Here is a 17827-nt window from a genome sequence, read left to right as displayed (position 1 = left end):
TACTTACATATAATAAATAAATAAATCTTAAAAAAAAAAAAGAAGAAAGAAAGAAAGAAACCGTACAACAAAACTGTAATCCTTGATTAGATAAAAACTAAGAAACAAAATTCCCGTGGGATGCACCAGCCAATCCTGAGAGATCATGGGGAACCTTCCAGGAGAGGCAGCTACATTGGAACTTTGCTGGGCCAGAGGGACACGTGGCCAGTACCCTTATTCTAGGCATTGATGTTTCTGCAATTGTGTTATTTTGAAGTGTCAGCAAATAAAAACCAAACTGAGTCCACAGTTAAGGGCAATAAGTAAAGCAAACATTAGCAGCTGTGGGTTCTGGCTGGTGAGTGCTCACTGTACTCGGCCCCCAGCTTCGCTGCCGTCGTGACTATTTATAATAAGATGACGATAACGCAGCACACATTGGACTGACAGTTATGCTAAAGGCCCTAGGAAGGAACCAAGTGATCCCTTCCTCTCAGTAAGCCACACTCAATGCTCCCTCCTCTGCTGCTACGGCGAGTACGGTAGGTGCGTGCACCTTAGCGCCAGACAAAGCTGCTGCTTGGTGTTAGGGTGCACACTGTACAGATAGGCCCATAGCATGGGTTAGAATCCCCAAAATGATCATCAGAGGAAAAATCAGTTACACACATGTCATTGAAGACCTGTACTGAGTCATACAGTTTGCTCCCATCCCTCCTGCAATAAGGTTTAGGTGAACGTGCATAAATTAAGATCATAGCTGATACATCATCCATCGTGCTTCTCTTAACTCAGAGCTATGCTTTTAAACAAACCCTTCTCTGTCCATTAAAAAAATATATATCAGCCTGTTCCCCTTTTTTCCGTAACTGTTAGAGTGGATGTTAGATCCAATCAAGCCTGGGGACATTGCGCATTAGCAGTCTTCTGACGTACAGAATGTTCCTTCTATGCTGTTGTGTGAGAAGCAAGCAGTCGGGGACTAATGGTACACATTGCTGCGCCAGTGTCAAAGCCAGCTGGTTCCACTGCCAGAGCCACCTGCGAGTGGGCGGGAACAATCATGCACAAAAAAATTGCTGGCCTAGGACTTGGGAGATCTGCAGAGCTAGATGGCAAGAGAGCTGGCTGGTGGATGCCAATGAGCCCAAAACTCAAGCAAGAGAGGAATTTCATTACCACACTTACATAAGCTCATCCATTAAAAATGGCCCTGGTGCAAACATAAAGTAGTCATGTCGCTTATACAAGGCTACTTTATATACTATGTATATGTAAGTGGCTAGTAAGTAAAATAATATATATACCATGTATATGTAAATGGCTAGTAAGTAAAATATGTGTGCTAAACACAAATAAAAGGAGCAAAAGATACTTAATATCCACGAGGCACCAGTCCTTAAAGTACCATGTATACACATGAAGTATACACAAGACTTAGGAGGTAGTGGAGAGCCAGAGGCACAGAATACAAATGTACACTTGATCGACAGGAGGCCTTATGTGGGTGCCCACGCGTGCCTGTCCACCCTGGCTCTGTGTGCCTTATCCAGGAAACAAGTGAAAGAAATTCAGCAGCAATGTTTCCAGCTAAATGGCAAAAGGCAGCTCCTGCCCTAATAGAGGTGTCCCCAGATCGGTCTGTCTGCCCCTCAGGGAGAGAAGGGTGCAATGGGAGTGGGTGAGAGGCTTCTCATTCTAAGCCAGGCTGGCCTCTTGTGGCAATCCTCTTGTCTCGGGCTCCCGAGTGCTAGGATGATAGGCATGAGCTGTTAGGCCTAGCTGTTTCTGAATCGCCGATGTAAGCATGGGGCAGTGGTTCAGGGAACCTTCTGTACATGGGCTTCTTGCTTGGCTGCTAAGGAGGCAAAGGACATTCAAACACCATGACAAGTTGCTTTTCCCTGTGTGTTTGACATGATTTAATGAGCAGTGTGGTCCAGATCTTTAAAGGGCAGTGGTGACTCCCAGTCTGATCTATTGATGGACCACAGTGATAAAGAAGATGGGAGGAAAGAAAGCCAGGGACAGGGCCTTAGCCAGCTCCCATTCCCAGATTCTGACATGGGCAGAAAACAGGAAAAATAGACACACTGTGAGGAAAGGAAACTGAATGGGAAGTTTCTTCTTTAGAGGGGAAATTTCCCTTGGTTCCTTGGGGTAGCAAGATCGCTGCCATGATATGGTATACTGAAGGCTAAATTTTATTAAAATAAAGAATAAAGAGGGGGATGGAGAGGTGGCTCAGCAGTTAAGAAGAGCACTGACTGCTCTTCCGAAGATCATGAGTTCATGAGTTCAAATCCCAGCAACCACATGATGCCTCACAACCATCTGTAATGAGATCAGATGCCCTCTTCTGGTGTGTGTGAAAACAGCTACAGTGTACTTACATATAATAAATAAATTAATTTTTAAAAACAAATAAAGAGTTCTATGAAATGTGTATAATAAACCACTTTACCATACAGGTTTGATTGTTGGGGCAGTCTTCTATTTAAAAGGATGGCCAAATACCAACACTTGTGGATAGTCTAGAAACAGCTTCACACCATTTCAGAACACAACCTCCAGGGCCTGCTATTACTTTGACTTGAGACTGCTATAGATTTATATGTACTCTTGCTGAATCAGATATTCTTGCTCCCTGTAAACAGCCAATCAGTTTCTGAATGAATGGCTTCTATTCAGGAAGAGAGGTTCAGATTTTAGGACCTCATGAAGTCAGAGCCTAGGAATGGGGACAACTGTACTTTCTACTTTACAAGGAGAAATGAGGGATAACTTCCGAGAACAAGAATCATTGTCCCAGTACCGCCTCTCTTCTAGAAACTAGCCTCCCCCCCACACTCCCTTCTACCTTCCACCCCCCACTCCCTCCTCTCTCCCACTCCACCTATTATTATGGTTACAGTAAGAGCAACAATGGGGGAATAGAGGAACCCTCTCTTCTGACCACTGATGACTGGCTCGGAAGTATCCACCTAACAAAGCTAGACTAATGAGAAACTAGTAACTCTGGGTTCGGTGTATGTGGGGATGGGCTATGTCTCTGAACATGGATGCATTTTCGGTCCGGGGGAACTGGAGGAAGTCTGTCTGTAGAGCTGCTGTGCCAATGGCAGAGAAGAAGCAGGTTCCAGAAACTTCTTAGTTCCTGTATCATACTTTGAAAAATTCCTATACCACTGCATGTTTGAAAACCTGTCTTGTGGGCTGAGGGGATGAAATCAGATGTTAAAGGGCTTGCTGAACAAGCATGAGGACTTTGGTGTGATCTCCAGAACTCCTGTAAAAAGCCAGGCATGGTGGCCTGCACTGGTAATCTCTGCACTGGGGCAGGAGAGACAGGTGGAACACTGGTTAATCAGCCAGCGGAGGTAAATCTGCAAGATCTAAGACAGAGCAAGACCCTGGAACTAAACTAAGCAAAGGTGGATGATCCCAAGGAATGGTCCTTAGGTAGCATTCTGGTCTGTATACACACAAACACACATACAGACACACATACACACACACAGACACACACATATACACAGACACACACACACACACACAGACACACACACACACATACACACAGACACACATATATACACACAAACACACACTTTTTTATACATTATCATTCCAGGAGGGTGTGTTAGCACACACAGGAAAGGCAGAGGAGAACTGTGAAATGTGTTCTCCTCTCCCAAGGGTCGCAGGTAATCAAGTCAAGGCCTTAGGCTTTCAGCATTAGCTCCTTTACCCACTGAGCCTTCCTGTCAGTCCCCAGTTTGAGTTCTGTCACTTTCAGCTACGATTCCCTAATTAGCCCAAAGTTCAAGCAGCCTTTACACGGATTAACTGAAGTGATAGCTACATTAGACAAACAAAGTCAGCCAGCAGGTCAGCCTCAATTGTGCACAATCTGTACATGCGGCACCCAAGTCCACTACAACCCTACAGGTCAGGAGTGTGGCCAAAAATACCAAACCAAGCCAAAACCAAAATAACATAAAACGAAAAGTCAAAAGCTAAAGATGGGCTTCAGTGTGCATGCCATAGTTCGGTGTCAGTAAGCCAAGGACATGGGCTTCCCCTCCCAGGAAATAGTGGCTATACCCAATATACAATAAATAAATAAAATGTAATTTAAGCAAACTGGACCTTCTGTCTCATCACTGTGGAACTCTGGGGTACTTCTGGTTTTATTCTTGTCACCTGAGGGCTGGGGACAAGAACAGGATGGGGAGTGGACGTGGGGGGCTGGAGAGATGGCTCAGAGGTTAAGAGTACTGACTGCTCTTCCCGAGGTCCTGAGTTCAAGTCTCAGCAACCACATGGTGGCTCACAACCATCTGTAATGTGATCTCATGCCCTCTTCTGGTGTGTCTGACAGCTACAGTGTGCTTACATATAATAAATAAATCTTAAAAAAAAAAAAAAGAACAGGATGGCTGAACTGGCTGCTATACCACATGACACTGTCACACAGGAGACTTAAATGAATGCACTGCACTGCTAAGGGCGTCTGCATCACTGATGGCATTTTGATATTGTTGCTGCTGGTACCTTTGTCATTTTAAAATATCAGTTAAAATGAACGATTTGACTTTGCATCTCCTCTTTGGGACTTGCTTATTCTAACTCCTTCACAATTTTTCTACCAGGTCCTCAAATCTGCATCATGCCTTTGCCAAAGTCCTTTGTATACTTGGAAAGTTGGTATGAGATAAGTAATATCGATATTTTCCCTTGCAAATAACTTTATATGGAAACGATATGGAAACAATGTTCCACGACAATGGTCCTTAAGACATGGGGGTGCTGGAGTGTATGAAGTTGGCTGGAGTCCAGGCGCTAGCTTATGATGTGTGGTCATTGAGGCAAGTTACTTTCCTTACCAATCCATGTCGAGGTGGATATCTAAAACTGAGTCCAGAATGCCTATCTTTAGGGCGGCACAGGCCCCCTACAATCCCCTCCCCTCCATGCAGGCAGGACCTCAGAAGTCTCTTACCAACTGTGAACTCTCAGATCATTAGGAAGAGCACTGTCTGGGTGGTGGGAGAGCCTCATCTAAGCTGCTGAGCAGCATGCAGAGAGTTGATGGAGAGGAGGCTCTCTGTCATTGGCTCTGAAGGTGGAAGGCATGGGGAGAGTGCCTGTGGGGACTAAAAGCAGCGAGGGTTTTTAGTCCTGAAGGCCTGACAATCCTGAGGAACTGAGAGGAGGTTCATCCTGGAGAGACATGAGCCCAGTTTGACATCATGACTTCTGTGCTCTGACACCCCAAGCAGAAACCCTGTCCCTTGGGCCTCTCATTTCTGCCACACAGAACTGAGCTGTTCCATGAGAGAAAGTCAACTCCTACTCTTGGGATTTGCTCTGGGAAGTGGTCAGATGCAAAAACGCTCAACCAAGCCTGGGGGGACTAATGGAGCCATTGCTGTCACTGCTGTGGTTACACAGCAGAATGGGACAGCAGCCTCTTCTTAAATATAGAGAGATGAAAACTTTAAAAACAAAATTTGAGGAAAGAAAGCCATATTAAAGGGAATTCCGATTGCTAAAAGATTTTAAATAAAATATTCTCTTATCTCTAGTACTTTTAAAAGAACATACTTTAACAACAACATATTCATTGGCCTTTGTATTTTATTTTATTGGGTTTTTGTCTGTTATGGGGCATCAATACATTGCTCACACTGGCCTCAAATTCCTAGTGATCTTCCTGCCTCAGTCTCCTTGGCCCCACATGGTGTGTGAGGATACAAACTGAGGTTTCTGTACCTGTAGGACAGGCTCTTCTCCAACTGAGCCATCTCCTCAACACTTCCCTCTTCTTTAACATGAAAATATCACTCAGCTCTCAATATCCATGGGTCCTAAATCCACAGATTGGTCCATGGATGAGAATTGTGTGAGGGCTGGAGAGGTGGTTCAGTGATTAAGAGCGCTGGCTGTTCTTCAAGAGGACCAGGTTCAAGACCAAGGCACCCACCCACATGGTGGCTCACAACCATCTGTAACTCCAGTTCTTGGGTGCCTGATACCCTCTTCCGGCCTCTGTGGGCACTGTACACACATGGCACATAGATAAGTGCTCAGGCACACATCAAATAAAAACTTAAAAATAATCTTTAAAATATTTGAAAATAGGAACAGCACCGGGGGTGGGCATCCCCAGAATGTTCATCTTGTCATTCTTCCCTGAATGGCTCCTGTAATAAAATATTTCCACAGTGTTTACAATACTTTAGGTAGCACAGAGATCCACAGACCCTTTCCTGTGTACAGGAGAATATGTACTTCTCATACGCAGACTCACAAGTGTCCAGGGACTTGGGAGGTCTTGGATCCACACCCCTCTGTTTTTTCTACACTGGAGGAATACCATGGTCTGACCTGGAGCCCTTGTTCTGTAAACAGAAGTGAAGCTGAGGCAGAGGCCTGGCCTGGTGATGGAGGCCTGCTGCCTCCTTTTGATGCTTAGCAACAGAAAGGTCCCAGCTGGTGGGGATGTAAGTGGGAGGGACTCTCACCCTAACTCAGTTGTGAATGTGAGAGAATCTCAGACGGAAGACTTGACCACTCCCTTCCAGACACCAGAAGCATGGTGAGTAAGGCTATGAGGTGAGGACACAGGCCTCACCACTACATATGAGAAGTGCCAGTCCTGAATTCTCTCCTCTTGGAGCAGCCCTTAGAGTGATCACAACTATCCATGATCTGGACTCTCTTTGGGAAACAGCGTTAGACTCTTTCTCTGAGCTACTGGCCTGGCCTCACCTCAAGTGACACAAACCCTGGCCAGAAGGAGGCACCTCACCAAGCCTTGTCCTGCTGGGCTGCTGGATACCAACCACTTAATCATAGGGGCTAGTCATCACACAGCACATAGCTCAGGCTGGGCAGGAGTTCTGCAATAGGATTTTACCTGTGAACCCTAGAAACAAAGATTTGCTTCCTCTGTTCAGATCAACATAACTCTTTTAAAAAAAAAAAATCCATAGTCAGGAAAACGATACATGCACAGAGAGTGACAAAGTAGAGAAAGGACATACTCCTGGATACAGCCATGCCTGAAATCCACCCACCTTGGCTTACTTCAGTCACATGGACCATCAGTTCCCTTTTCACTTGCGGTAGTTCACATTGAGTGCTTTGCCTGCATCCAGAGTTCTGACCAGGCATTCAGCTAAAACTGAGAAAGACTATGCTGTTTGTGAGAGTCTCGAGATGTCTCCAAAGTGAAGACTAGGCACTGGAGAAACAGCCCGGAAGGTGTCTGAAACCCCTGCTGCTCTAGCCGAGCTCCAGCACCTCCAGCATTACTCTATGCACGGGAGGTCCCTGTGAGGCATTTTCTAGCTCATCTACAGACAAGAGCAAGAAAGTCACAGTTCCATGGACCAGGGAAGTGACTCCGTGGTTAAAGGACTTGCCGAGCAACTAGAGTTTAGATCCTTAGAACCCTAGAACCCGAAGAAATACCAGGTGGGAGTGACAACCTGCCTCTAACTACAGACTTGGAAGGCAGAGACAAGGAAGAATATTGCTAGTGAGCTCCTTGACAGCGTCTCTCTCTCTCTCTCTCTCTCTCTCTCTCTCTCTCTCTCACACACACACACACACACACACACACACACACACACTGGCAACCTGGGGCAGGGCTAACCTAGTCTGTAAACAGACCAGATGCAGCATGACAGCATGACTAGCCCTTCCGGTCTCTCTCCACAGACAAAATGCCTACAGATAGAGTTAAGAAAGAAAGCCCACGCCTGATGCTTGTACAACCTGAGGACGCTGTATAATTCACTCTGCAAGGCCTTTGAAAGCAGTGGGATATCCCTCTCCGCTCTTCAGCTACTCCCGCCCCCAGCTCTTTCCCACATGTGCATCTCTCTTCACCTCTCATCTAGAACATTATTCACCTTTCCAGGACACTCCTTATCACCCTCAGTCCTGCTTCCTAACAACCGCCCCGGACCTGGGCGAGCACACTCAGCATCCTTTTCCTCTGCAAGCTAAAGAACAGAATTGCAAACACTTGCACTCTAGTGGCTTTCTCCACCACACATACAAAGACAGAAAATTTGCTAGCACATAGATTCTAAAACCATCCTTTCTAAACAAAGAAGGAAACAATGTGTTCCAGGAACGCTTTGCTCTAAGAACCCTAGAAGAGCAGGCACAGCTCCGTCTAACAGACCTGCGATTGACTTGCGTTACAGATCTGTACCACCAGATCACTTCACAGTGGCAAGGTCTTCCTACACACTGGGTCCTTCGTAGCACTACAGAAGAGTCCTGCTGGGAATGAGATGTTTGCACTCTCTGGGGTCTCGTCCACACACACACACACACACACACACACACACACACACACACACACGCCACCGAGGATCCTCCTCAGTGGTGGGCCTCTCCACAGAGGAATATGGATCAGCAAGGCCCAACACCTTTGCCTCTGGTGAATCTTGATGCCATTTTGTCTGACTTTTTCAAGAAGCCCCAGGGCCAGAAGAAATCAAAGAACAAGAAACCAAGACAAACACTGCCACTGACCCAAGCACCAGTTGAAATTTAGTTATTCATGCCAGGTTAAAAAGTTGAGAAATTCTTACTGATTTACTGATTTCACAACATGGGGAATCAGACCTAGGGCCTTGTGTATGATCGTCAAACACTCAGCCTGAGGTTTTCTGAAAAAGGATCTCACTAATGTAGCCCAGGCTAGACTGCATTACTCATGATCCTCTGCCTCTGTAATTTATAGATGTGTGACTCTAAAATAATTTTCCAAAAAGGAACAGATATTGACACCTCAAGACCATAGACAGAATAATCAGCCCAGCTGGCCTGGGACAGAGGGTTGACTCCCTGAAGTGTGGGACTTTGGGTACTAAAATCAGAACAGTCCCTTGGCCATTTGGAATGGGCCTTCTGCCCTATGTACTCTTGGCTAACAACACTGAATAGCAGAACACTGAAGAGGGATTGAAAACAAGGACCTTACAAAAGACTGCTTTGCTCATGAAAGATCTGGTTTCTGTGTCATTGGTCCACAATGACATCACTGGTCAGTTTCAGAAGTATGTCTAGGCTGCATGGGTAACAGAGACTTCCGGCCAATGACTCTGGGAAATGCTGCAAACCCCCCTTCTGGAGTCTCCAGACATTATCCCATCTCTGACATGTCCTACAGCGGTGAACACATTTTTTTTTTTCCAAATGTGATGGGTTTATTTTACTCTGATGCAAAACCAAAGCTCTCACTAGAGCAGAGACTGATATAACAAAAGGCCATGGAAAAGTGGACTGGGACATGCAGGGCATGATGTACAGACTGGGGAGGCAGGTCACTCCTTTAACATGACACTACGTTGTTGCTGAGGAACATATTTAAATTAACTCTGCAGAACTCAACTGAAATGTGGCACAAACATGACAATTTCCAGGCATGCCTTCCAGGACCTCCCATTGAATAGATCTGTAATCTCTAGACTTCAGTGTGGGAAGAATTACAATTCTTTAGAAGAATTAAAAGTTCACACTTTTGAAATGTCACGGAATTTTAAGGCCAGAACATAGTGGGTTCATTTCTCTTCATTTCCAGGGACAAGTGATACTCTACTCAAAACCACACTAAGCCTCCAGTTCAAATCCCAATCCAACCTTGTGGCCTCCTGCATTGAAGTTATTTCCATCTATTAAAGCTGACAGGGTCAGTTTGACTCCTGGTCGGAGGGTCTGTGTATAACCCAGTCCAATTAAACTGGCATTGTTTACTTTGGCAGATAGAGAAGTTCTACAATCCAGCTTATATTTAGCAGCGATGCCAAAACGAGTGTTGTTGGTGCCAGCTGTCCACGCCAGGTTTATTGACGTTTCAATCCTCTCGTTAACTTTCTGGTAGATAGAGCCTCCAAACTCAGTGCCACCAGTCACGTGAGTATGCAGCTGGAAGTCTGCAGCCTTGTAACCAAGAGCGAAATTATTCTGAGACAGTTTGGATTTGGCTGTGTCAAAACTCATCTGATAGCCAGCAAGCCAACCTTCAAAGGCCAACACAGCCCAGCCATAGATGGTCGGTCCAGAAAAATCTATACCAACATTACTGCAGAGATTTTTAAAAATCTCATCTATAGGAGGCCTTTAATTTCCCACTCTTTTTTCCTGTGTTTGGTACAAATATGGTATCAAGAGTCAGTTTCAACCCTTCAGCCAACTTATTCTCCCAAGAGATTTCTGTCCCAAGAGTGTTGTCTATATTCCACTTTTGGGTGAAGGTGAGCCCATAGTTGCAGACCTTATATTTGGTCTCTAGGTTGCCTGATGCTTTCCCTGTATCAGTAAAAGCATGACCTGAAGTAGAAAATTCCACTCCACTACAAGACTTGGTTTTTAGATCTATTTTGACCATGCCAAACCCGTACCCTTTGTTAAAGACATCCTTGGCAGCCTTTCCTAGGTCGCAGTAAGTTGGTGTGTGACACATAGCTACAACCCGAGGGTGGGCCCATCCCGCTCCACCAAGGCAACGCTGAAGGTCTTCTCACGGTGAACACATTTTACAGGGCACATTCAGCATGTCCCAAATATACTGCACCCCACAAGCTTTTTTTTATCTCTTGCTGGTCACGAGCATTCCCTGAACCCACTTGGGAAATGGTGGTCTTATCCAGAAAATCATCAACAGCAGGCACGATATCTACTTCAGCCAGTCACACACCGACCTCAGAAGTCAGTACAATTGAGCACAGTCTCCTCATGCTCAATGAAAAGTATGCTATCACCCAAGAGAAAACAATATCAGGTCAGTGAGATGGCTCACTGGGTAAAGGTGACTATCACCAAACATGACCTGTGTTCAATCCCTGGACCTATACGGTGGAAGGAGAAAACTGACTCCCACTTGCAAGTTGTCCTCAGATTTCCACACATGTGCCATGGCACATGCTGCACACACACCCACAAATGGCAGATAAATAAATATTTTAAATCAGTGTCACATTGCACAGTTTTAATAAATGACTGCACTCTATCCACAACTTCAAAGGATGACTAGAACCATTAGAATAAATCAAAATAGTATTGACTAAAGACTTGACACACAATTTAACAACGTCATGTGGATGTTGTGCAAGATAGGTGTCCTTCATTCCTTCAACAAACCAGGCATTAGGCCAGGTCTAGTTATAGAGCAGTAAACAAAAAAATAAACAAGATCCCAACACACTTCCACTTGGGGCTTCCAAGCTTCCAAGGTACTTCAGCAGGTACCTAACCAAGTACAGTGGTAAGACACGCGGGGACACCTGGGAGGGCTTGCGAGCCAGCTTCATAACAACTGTCCACAGAGGGCTGGGCATCAGAGGTGAAATGGATAGGACTGGAACAGCATGCTCAGGAGCGTCATGCTGGGGAGAGCATCCTCATAGGTGATGGTCTGGGACTGAAAGAACTCAGAGCATCCCTACAGGTCCGAAGGTCCCAGCTAGAGCCACCGGAATACCTCGGGTCCTCCATGTGCCATGACTGACATCATCACACTCATATCAAGGAAGATGACGGCACCAAGAGGTAGAACTGCCTGACCCTTCCTAGGCCAGGAAGAGCCTGGTGTTTTGTACTTGAGGAAACTTCACGAGTGCCTTGACCCCTGAAGGCTTGCGCCTGCACAACATCATCAGACTGGCAGATTGCTTGCTCCCTTTCCCTCCACTGCAAGGAGCAGAGGAGCACGGAGTGATGCTAGCTTAATAGAGCTTGGTGTTTTCATAAGAGTCTTCTACAGCCACATGCTCTGTCCAGGGCAGGCTGTGGCATCCATACATGAACACATGGGTGCTGTCCCCAGGTGAAGCTTGTCAGGAGAGCGAAACGCAGCGTACCATGTCCCCACCAATGGGATGGGGTCGCCTAGGATGGACACTTACCCCTCTGAAATTCCAGGCTTTGGGAGAGGGAAACATGGAGAAGTTGTTCTGCCTCGGCCGCTTGGGTCTAGAAGAGAAAAGAAAAGGCCAGTGTTCAGGGATGAGATGCACAGGGGAGGTGGCTGCCACTCAGAGAGGACCACTGTTGAGACAGATGGCCTGGGGCGTGAGGCAGATCACTCCTTCAGAGACTTGGGCAGCTACTTTCACACCACACCCCAGCTTGATCCCCCAAGAGAAAAATCCCACAGCCCCACAGAAAAGTCAACCTTTCAACCCGTGAAAATGAAATCTACAGCTAAACCCAGATGCAACCAAAAGCCAGACCTGATGCCCAGCATCTGTCTTTATTTCTAACATACAAATAATTCCCAAATGGACACCATTAGGTGATGCAATGTTCACGGCTTCAATTCAGACAAGATCCCTCCCTCATTACACACAGGCTGAAGAGCCCCAGTGTCTCCCCGAAGGCCACACAAGCTGGAGGTTTTTAATTTTTTATGATATTTATTGTGTGGTGGGTTCAGTGTGCCATGCATGTGACTGGAGGTCAGGGGAAAATGTGAGGAAATCAGTTCTCTCTTACCACATGGGTTCTAGAGATTAAATCTGAGTCTTCAGGGTTGGCAGCAAGGGCCTTCATGGGCTGAGCCATCTCACCAGCTCCACCATACTTTTTTTAAGGGAAGGTAAAATAAAAACATTTTCATGCAAACTAAAAGATGTAAATTATTTTGTTTTGTTTTGTTGTTGTTGTTTTGTTTTTTCTAGACAGGGTTTCTCTGTGTAGCCCTGGCTGTCCTGGAACTCACTCTGTAGACCAGACTGGCTTCAAACTCAGAAATCCGCCTGCCTCTGCCTCCCAAGTGCTGGGATTACAGGTGAGTGCCACTACTGCCCTACAAGATGTAAAGGATTTTTGATGGAAAAAAATCCCTGCATAATAATGTAAACAAACCACATAACCTAGAGCAGGAGACAGAATTCTGTTTGTGAGTGGGGTGAGAAGAGCAAGCCTGAACATAGAGAAACAGGGGTTGCTGTGCAGCGTTAGCAAAAAGGGGGAATCAGCTATGCCAGCCCCTATTTCTGACTCACATGGTTCCTCAGTCACTTTAGGACGATAACAATCCCTGCCCTGCCCACCTGCTCCTCTTCCCCCATCCTGGCCATCTATCACCCCCGCTTTGAGATTCACAGCAACAAGTGTGTGTGTGTGTGTGTGTGTGTGTGTGTGTGTGTGTGTGTGTGTGTGTGTGTGTATGTGTGTGTGTGTCCAGAACCACTTTTCCCAGTTCAGCCTCTTGAAGGAGACCTGCCAAGCTAAGGCCTTTGCCTCCCAAGAAGAATGTTAAAGGGGAAGTTTTGGCCAGGTGCTAGGGATAGTTCTGCTCTCCCTAGTGATGTGACATGGGACAGGTGACTTGCTGTCTCCAGTCACTAGTTCCTCCACCTAAAAAATGGGGGTAGCGGGGCTGGAGAGATGGCTCAGTGGGTAAGAGCACTGACTGCTCTTCCAAAGGTCATGAGTTCAAATCCCAGCAACCACATGGTGGCTCACAACCATCCTTAATAAGATCTGACGCCCTCTTCTGATGTGTCTGAAGACAGCTCCAGTGTACTTAGATATAATAATAAATAAATCTTTAAAAAAAAAAAAAAATGGGGGTAGCAACAGTGCAACCTCAAAGGAGAACATAAGGGCTGGGTGAGCTGAAGTGTTACGTCCCTGGTGCCTGACACACAGAAGGTGCATATTAAAAATGGCCCTCCTATAGGGTCAAGCCGGGCGGTAGCTCTACAGTCCCAGCCAGCCCAAGGACTAACCGTCATTAAGCTGTTTCTGTTCCCTGGGTCAGGTAGGGAGTAGACAGAGAAGGCAGAATCGCAGCAGCAAGAACCAGAGAGTTAGAGTTCTATAGGCAAGAGCTTTAGATTTTAGTCTAGGTGAAATGCAAGCTCTGAACAGACGACAAACTAAGTCTAAGCTTTCAAAGGACGGCCCTTAGTGCAATATGAACAAAGCTCTAAGAAACAACACAGGACAGGACAAAGGTAAGATGGTCTTGCAGTGACCCTGATGAGGAATGGCAAGAACTTGGACCAACCGTGGCAGAAGGCATTGGATGGGAGACAGGTGAAATAAACAAATTAAAGATGATCCAAGAATTTCAGACCCAACTGGGAACAGAGAGGAGGTCTAGGGGGAGAACAGAGATGGGACAGAACCCATAAGCAGACACATCATACTTGAAATGATAGAGCCCTCAGGGTGGAGCTGAGGATGCACAGCTGGATACAAGGGACAGAGAGCATTCATGAGCAGTTGGCCTACAAACACAGGAAGAACCCTGCCAAGACAAGAAAACACTTGAGTCAGGGAACATTGTGTGTGTGTGTGTGTGTGTGTGTGTGTGTGTGTGTGTGTGTGTGTGGTGTGTATTGTGGGGGGTCAAATGACAGCCATCCTTCAAGTTAGTCAGTGGAGCACAGTCAGGAGAACAGAGACATCGTTATAGTGGCAAGAGGTCCCCAGTGACTTGCCATGAGGATTTTAGTGGTGCTGAGGTCAAGAGCCAAGAGTCCCTTGTTCAGACAGTGAGGCAGAAGTGTTATTTGGACAGAACGGGAATTGATAGAGATCTTAGCTATTGATTAATCCAGTGAAACCATGACCTCCTTGAAGCAGGCACATTGTCTGTCTTCTTATGGCTAACTTAGAGAATGGAGAATCCACGTGTCTTCAGTATCTGAAGACTTTCCTGAATGTTCCTGACATCTGCTGTCAGGGAGCCCAGGCCAACAATGCTCCCTGTTCTGGCAGTGAGGTGGCAAAGATAATAAGCGATGGCACAGCCAAAGGGCTGCTCCTCTCCCTTAGCCACAGGACACTTACTCAGTGCACACAGTATGCCAGTGTCTGAGCCATTGGTGTTCTCACCCCATTACCAGGGCATGCATGGCACACCAAACTTCAAACAGGGAAGCCAGCTGTGACCTGCTGGAATCAATAGAAACCATGGGATATTCTAAAGGGATATTTTTATAACAGATTTGTTTGAAAATATACTGTTGGAAACTTTGTTTTTAAATATCCAGAGGCTATGAATGATGATTCTGAACCATTTGGGGACACTTTTAGAAGCTGAAGGGTGGCTCTCCCTCCATCCCTCCCACTGTATCCATCTGAACCGCAACATGTTTGCACCGTGAGAGGTTTCCTTGTATCCTACGGAAATCCATATCCTGAGCCTGCAGAGGTCACAGCCCAGTAGAACAGCTTCAGATCCCTCCGGAAAGAATCATTAGTTTTCTACTCTTTAATCAAACAGCAGCAGACTGTCATTTTTTTAAAAAACTCTCCTGGGGAGCCCCCAGTTCTTTCCTGAGTGTGTGTGTGTATTTTTCTAACCAGGACTCTGTGTTCGGACTCTACCTTCCCATGAGTCCCCTGGAGAGTTGCCCCGATTCTGTGTGGAATAAGATACCAGATTGCTTTGCTCAGAAGGAAAACATGGAGTCTGGTCACCAGCACCTGATCCTCAACAGCACTGGCTTTCAGCCTGCACAGATGGGAACCCTCAGTCCCTCTATTGTAGACAGTTAAGGTTTCCTTTTAGCAAACCAACCCTTGCAGAGTGCATACTGTATGCCAGGTACTATGCTAAGTGCCTATCAAACATTAACTCCTTCTGTCTTCAAAACAATGAATAGATACTATTGTTATTCCTACTTCCCAAAGGAAGAAACCAAGGCTTTAACAGGTTAAATGATTTTCCCAAAAGCACAAAGCTAACTGATGCCAAAGCTAGGCTTTGAACTCAGGCAGTTCTCATTCCATGGTACACAAAAGAAACACTTGATAGAACCATTGCAGAAAGAATTGTGAATTGTGAAAAGACTACCAAAAGCCATTTCCAGGTTCACTGCAGTCCCCACCCAAACCCCAATGGCATTCCTCATTGACCTAGAAAAACTAAAACGGAAAAACCTGAAGTTTATACAGAAACACAAGAGTCCAAATGGTCAAGGCCAACCTTAGCAGAAATAATCAATAGTGCTGGGAGTTTTACAATGTCCAATGTCCTTATAATATGGAGTCATCGCAACAAGAGCAGCATGGTACTGTTACAGACTCAGAACAATGGAACAGAACAGCCAGAAATAAGCACACACCATTATAGTTATATAACATAAAAAGGCATATGTATTTATTGAGAGGGTATGCCAGAGTATACAAATGGAGGACACAGGGTAACTTGTAAGAGTTGATTTTTGTCCTTCTACAGGGGCTAAACTAAGCCACAGGGTTCTGGAGCAAGCCCCTTTACCTGCTGAGCCATCTTGGTGGCCCCAAGACGTCAAGATATAAGCCCAGGCAAGGACTTTCTGAAAAGGACTGTGGTAGCACAGAAAATGATCCCAAAGGGGGTTGTCTGATAGCTCAGTGCTTAAGAGCACAAGTTGCCCTGTGGAGGACCTGGGTGTGGTTCCCAGCACTGACTTGGTGACTTATAGCTCCCTATTAACTCCAGGTACAGGGAATCCAAAGCCCTCTTCCAGACCTCTTCTGCAGCAGGCACACATGTAGTGTACACACATACATGCAAGCACTCAAACATACATGTAAAATAAAAACATCTTTAAAAATTGAAAAATGAGAGTAAGCAAAACTTAAAAGATCAGCGAAGAACAATATCTTAGCTGGACAGTGGTGGCGAACACCTTTAATCCCAGCACTTGGGAGGCAGAGGCAGGCAGATTTCTGAGTTCGAGGCCAGCCTGGTCTACAGAGTGAGTTCCAGGACAGCCAGGAAACCCTGTCTCAAAAAAAAAAAAAGAACAATCTCTTAAAGAGGAAACCATCTTCAAAAGAGGCCCTAGCCAGTACCCACAGATGCTTAGTACCCAGGGATGGGGATCTGAGAGGCATACACACACACACTCTCACACACACACACACACACACACACACACACACACACGTGGGGCCGTGATAGGCACCCTATTTTGGTTGAATGAGGCTTGCTCCGATGACCCAGTAGAAAACTCTACAAGGGATAGAAAAGTGAGCCACGTTCCCAGAGTCAGGTGCCTGACACCACAGAGCCCCCAACTCCATAATTCTGTGACTATAAGTCATGCACACAATGTCCCAAGCTTCTGGCATTCTGGCTAGACCCCACCCCCACAGTTACCTGACTATAGCCAGGTATGCTCCTCCCCACAGTTACCTGGCAACAGCAAGGTAGCTCAGCTCATTATAAAAAGAGCTGCTTGGCCTCTCCTCACTCTCTTTAAGCTCTCACCTTTCTTACTCTCATCTCTAGCCCTCCTTCTCTCTCTCTCCCTTCCCCCTCTCTCCATGTGGCCATGGCCGGCCTCTCTCCCTCTTTCTACCTTCTCTCTTTTCCCCTGCCTTTCTACTATAAAGCTCTAAAACCATAGACCGTCTCTGCTCATCAAGGCCCGCAGTGCTTGGACAATGGGATAGGCTTTCCCCTAAAAAGCCGCATCTAACCTCCCTCCAGAAGGCCTTCCTGTGCTCCAGCCATGGACCGGACCAAGGACTCTCACCCTTGTGGGAACCACCCAGCGCCTCTTCCCCTGCCCTCTCCTCCCTTTGGCCCAGGGGCTGACTGAGCCATCCCTGGGGCCCCCCATTCTGTACTCAGCTTTTCCTCGGTGTCCAGAAGTATTTGAGAACCTGGTACCTAAGATTGCCCCTTGTCCACCCCACCTGCTGAGCTGGAGTTTAGTGGCTTTCCACAGTCAGACACCCACCAGGGGCCCATGAAAAGCGTGCAGCAGCCCTCTCTTGTCCGCCTGTCCAGAGCACCGGAACTCTGACGGGTCGCGGGTTTTCCCCCACTCCCTTTATCCCCCCAGCGCCCACTGCCCTGCACACA

At 46.4% G+C, this 17827-nt stretch overlaps 1 protein-coding gene and 1 pseudogene across 5 annotated transcripts in view; both read right to left on the bottom strand.

Annotated features, from left to right (window-relative positions):
• The window catches only part of Arhgef3 (Rho guanine nucleotide exchange factor (GEF) 3), a 289456-nt gene that overhangs the window by 183046 nt on the left and 88583 nt on the right, over positions 1-17827 (bottom strand). For all 5 annotated transcript variants that reach the window (XM_006519579.4, XM_006519575.3, XM_006519574.4 and 2 more), the window contains one exon: positions 11916-11982. In XM_006519579.4, coding sequence (XP_006519642.1) covers positions 11916-11982 — 67 coding nt within the window. The remainder of the gene's footprint in view (positions 1-11915; positions 11983-17827) is intronic.
• On the bottom strand, positions 9193-10489 carry Gm7591 (annotated as a pseudogene).

The sequence above is a fragment of the Mus musculus genome, chromosome 14, assembly GCF_000001635.26.
Source record: "Mus musculus strain C57BL/6J chromosome 14, GRCm38.p6 C57BL/6J".
NCBI lineage: Eukaryota > Metazoa > Chordata > Mammalia > Rodentia > Muridae > Mus > Mus musculus.
Note: the sequence above shows the minus strand (reverse complement) of the source record. Positions and strands in the feature narration are given on the sequence as shown.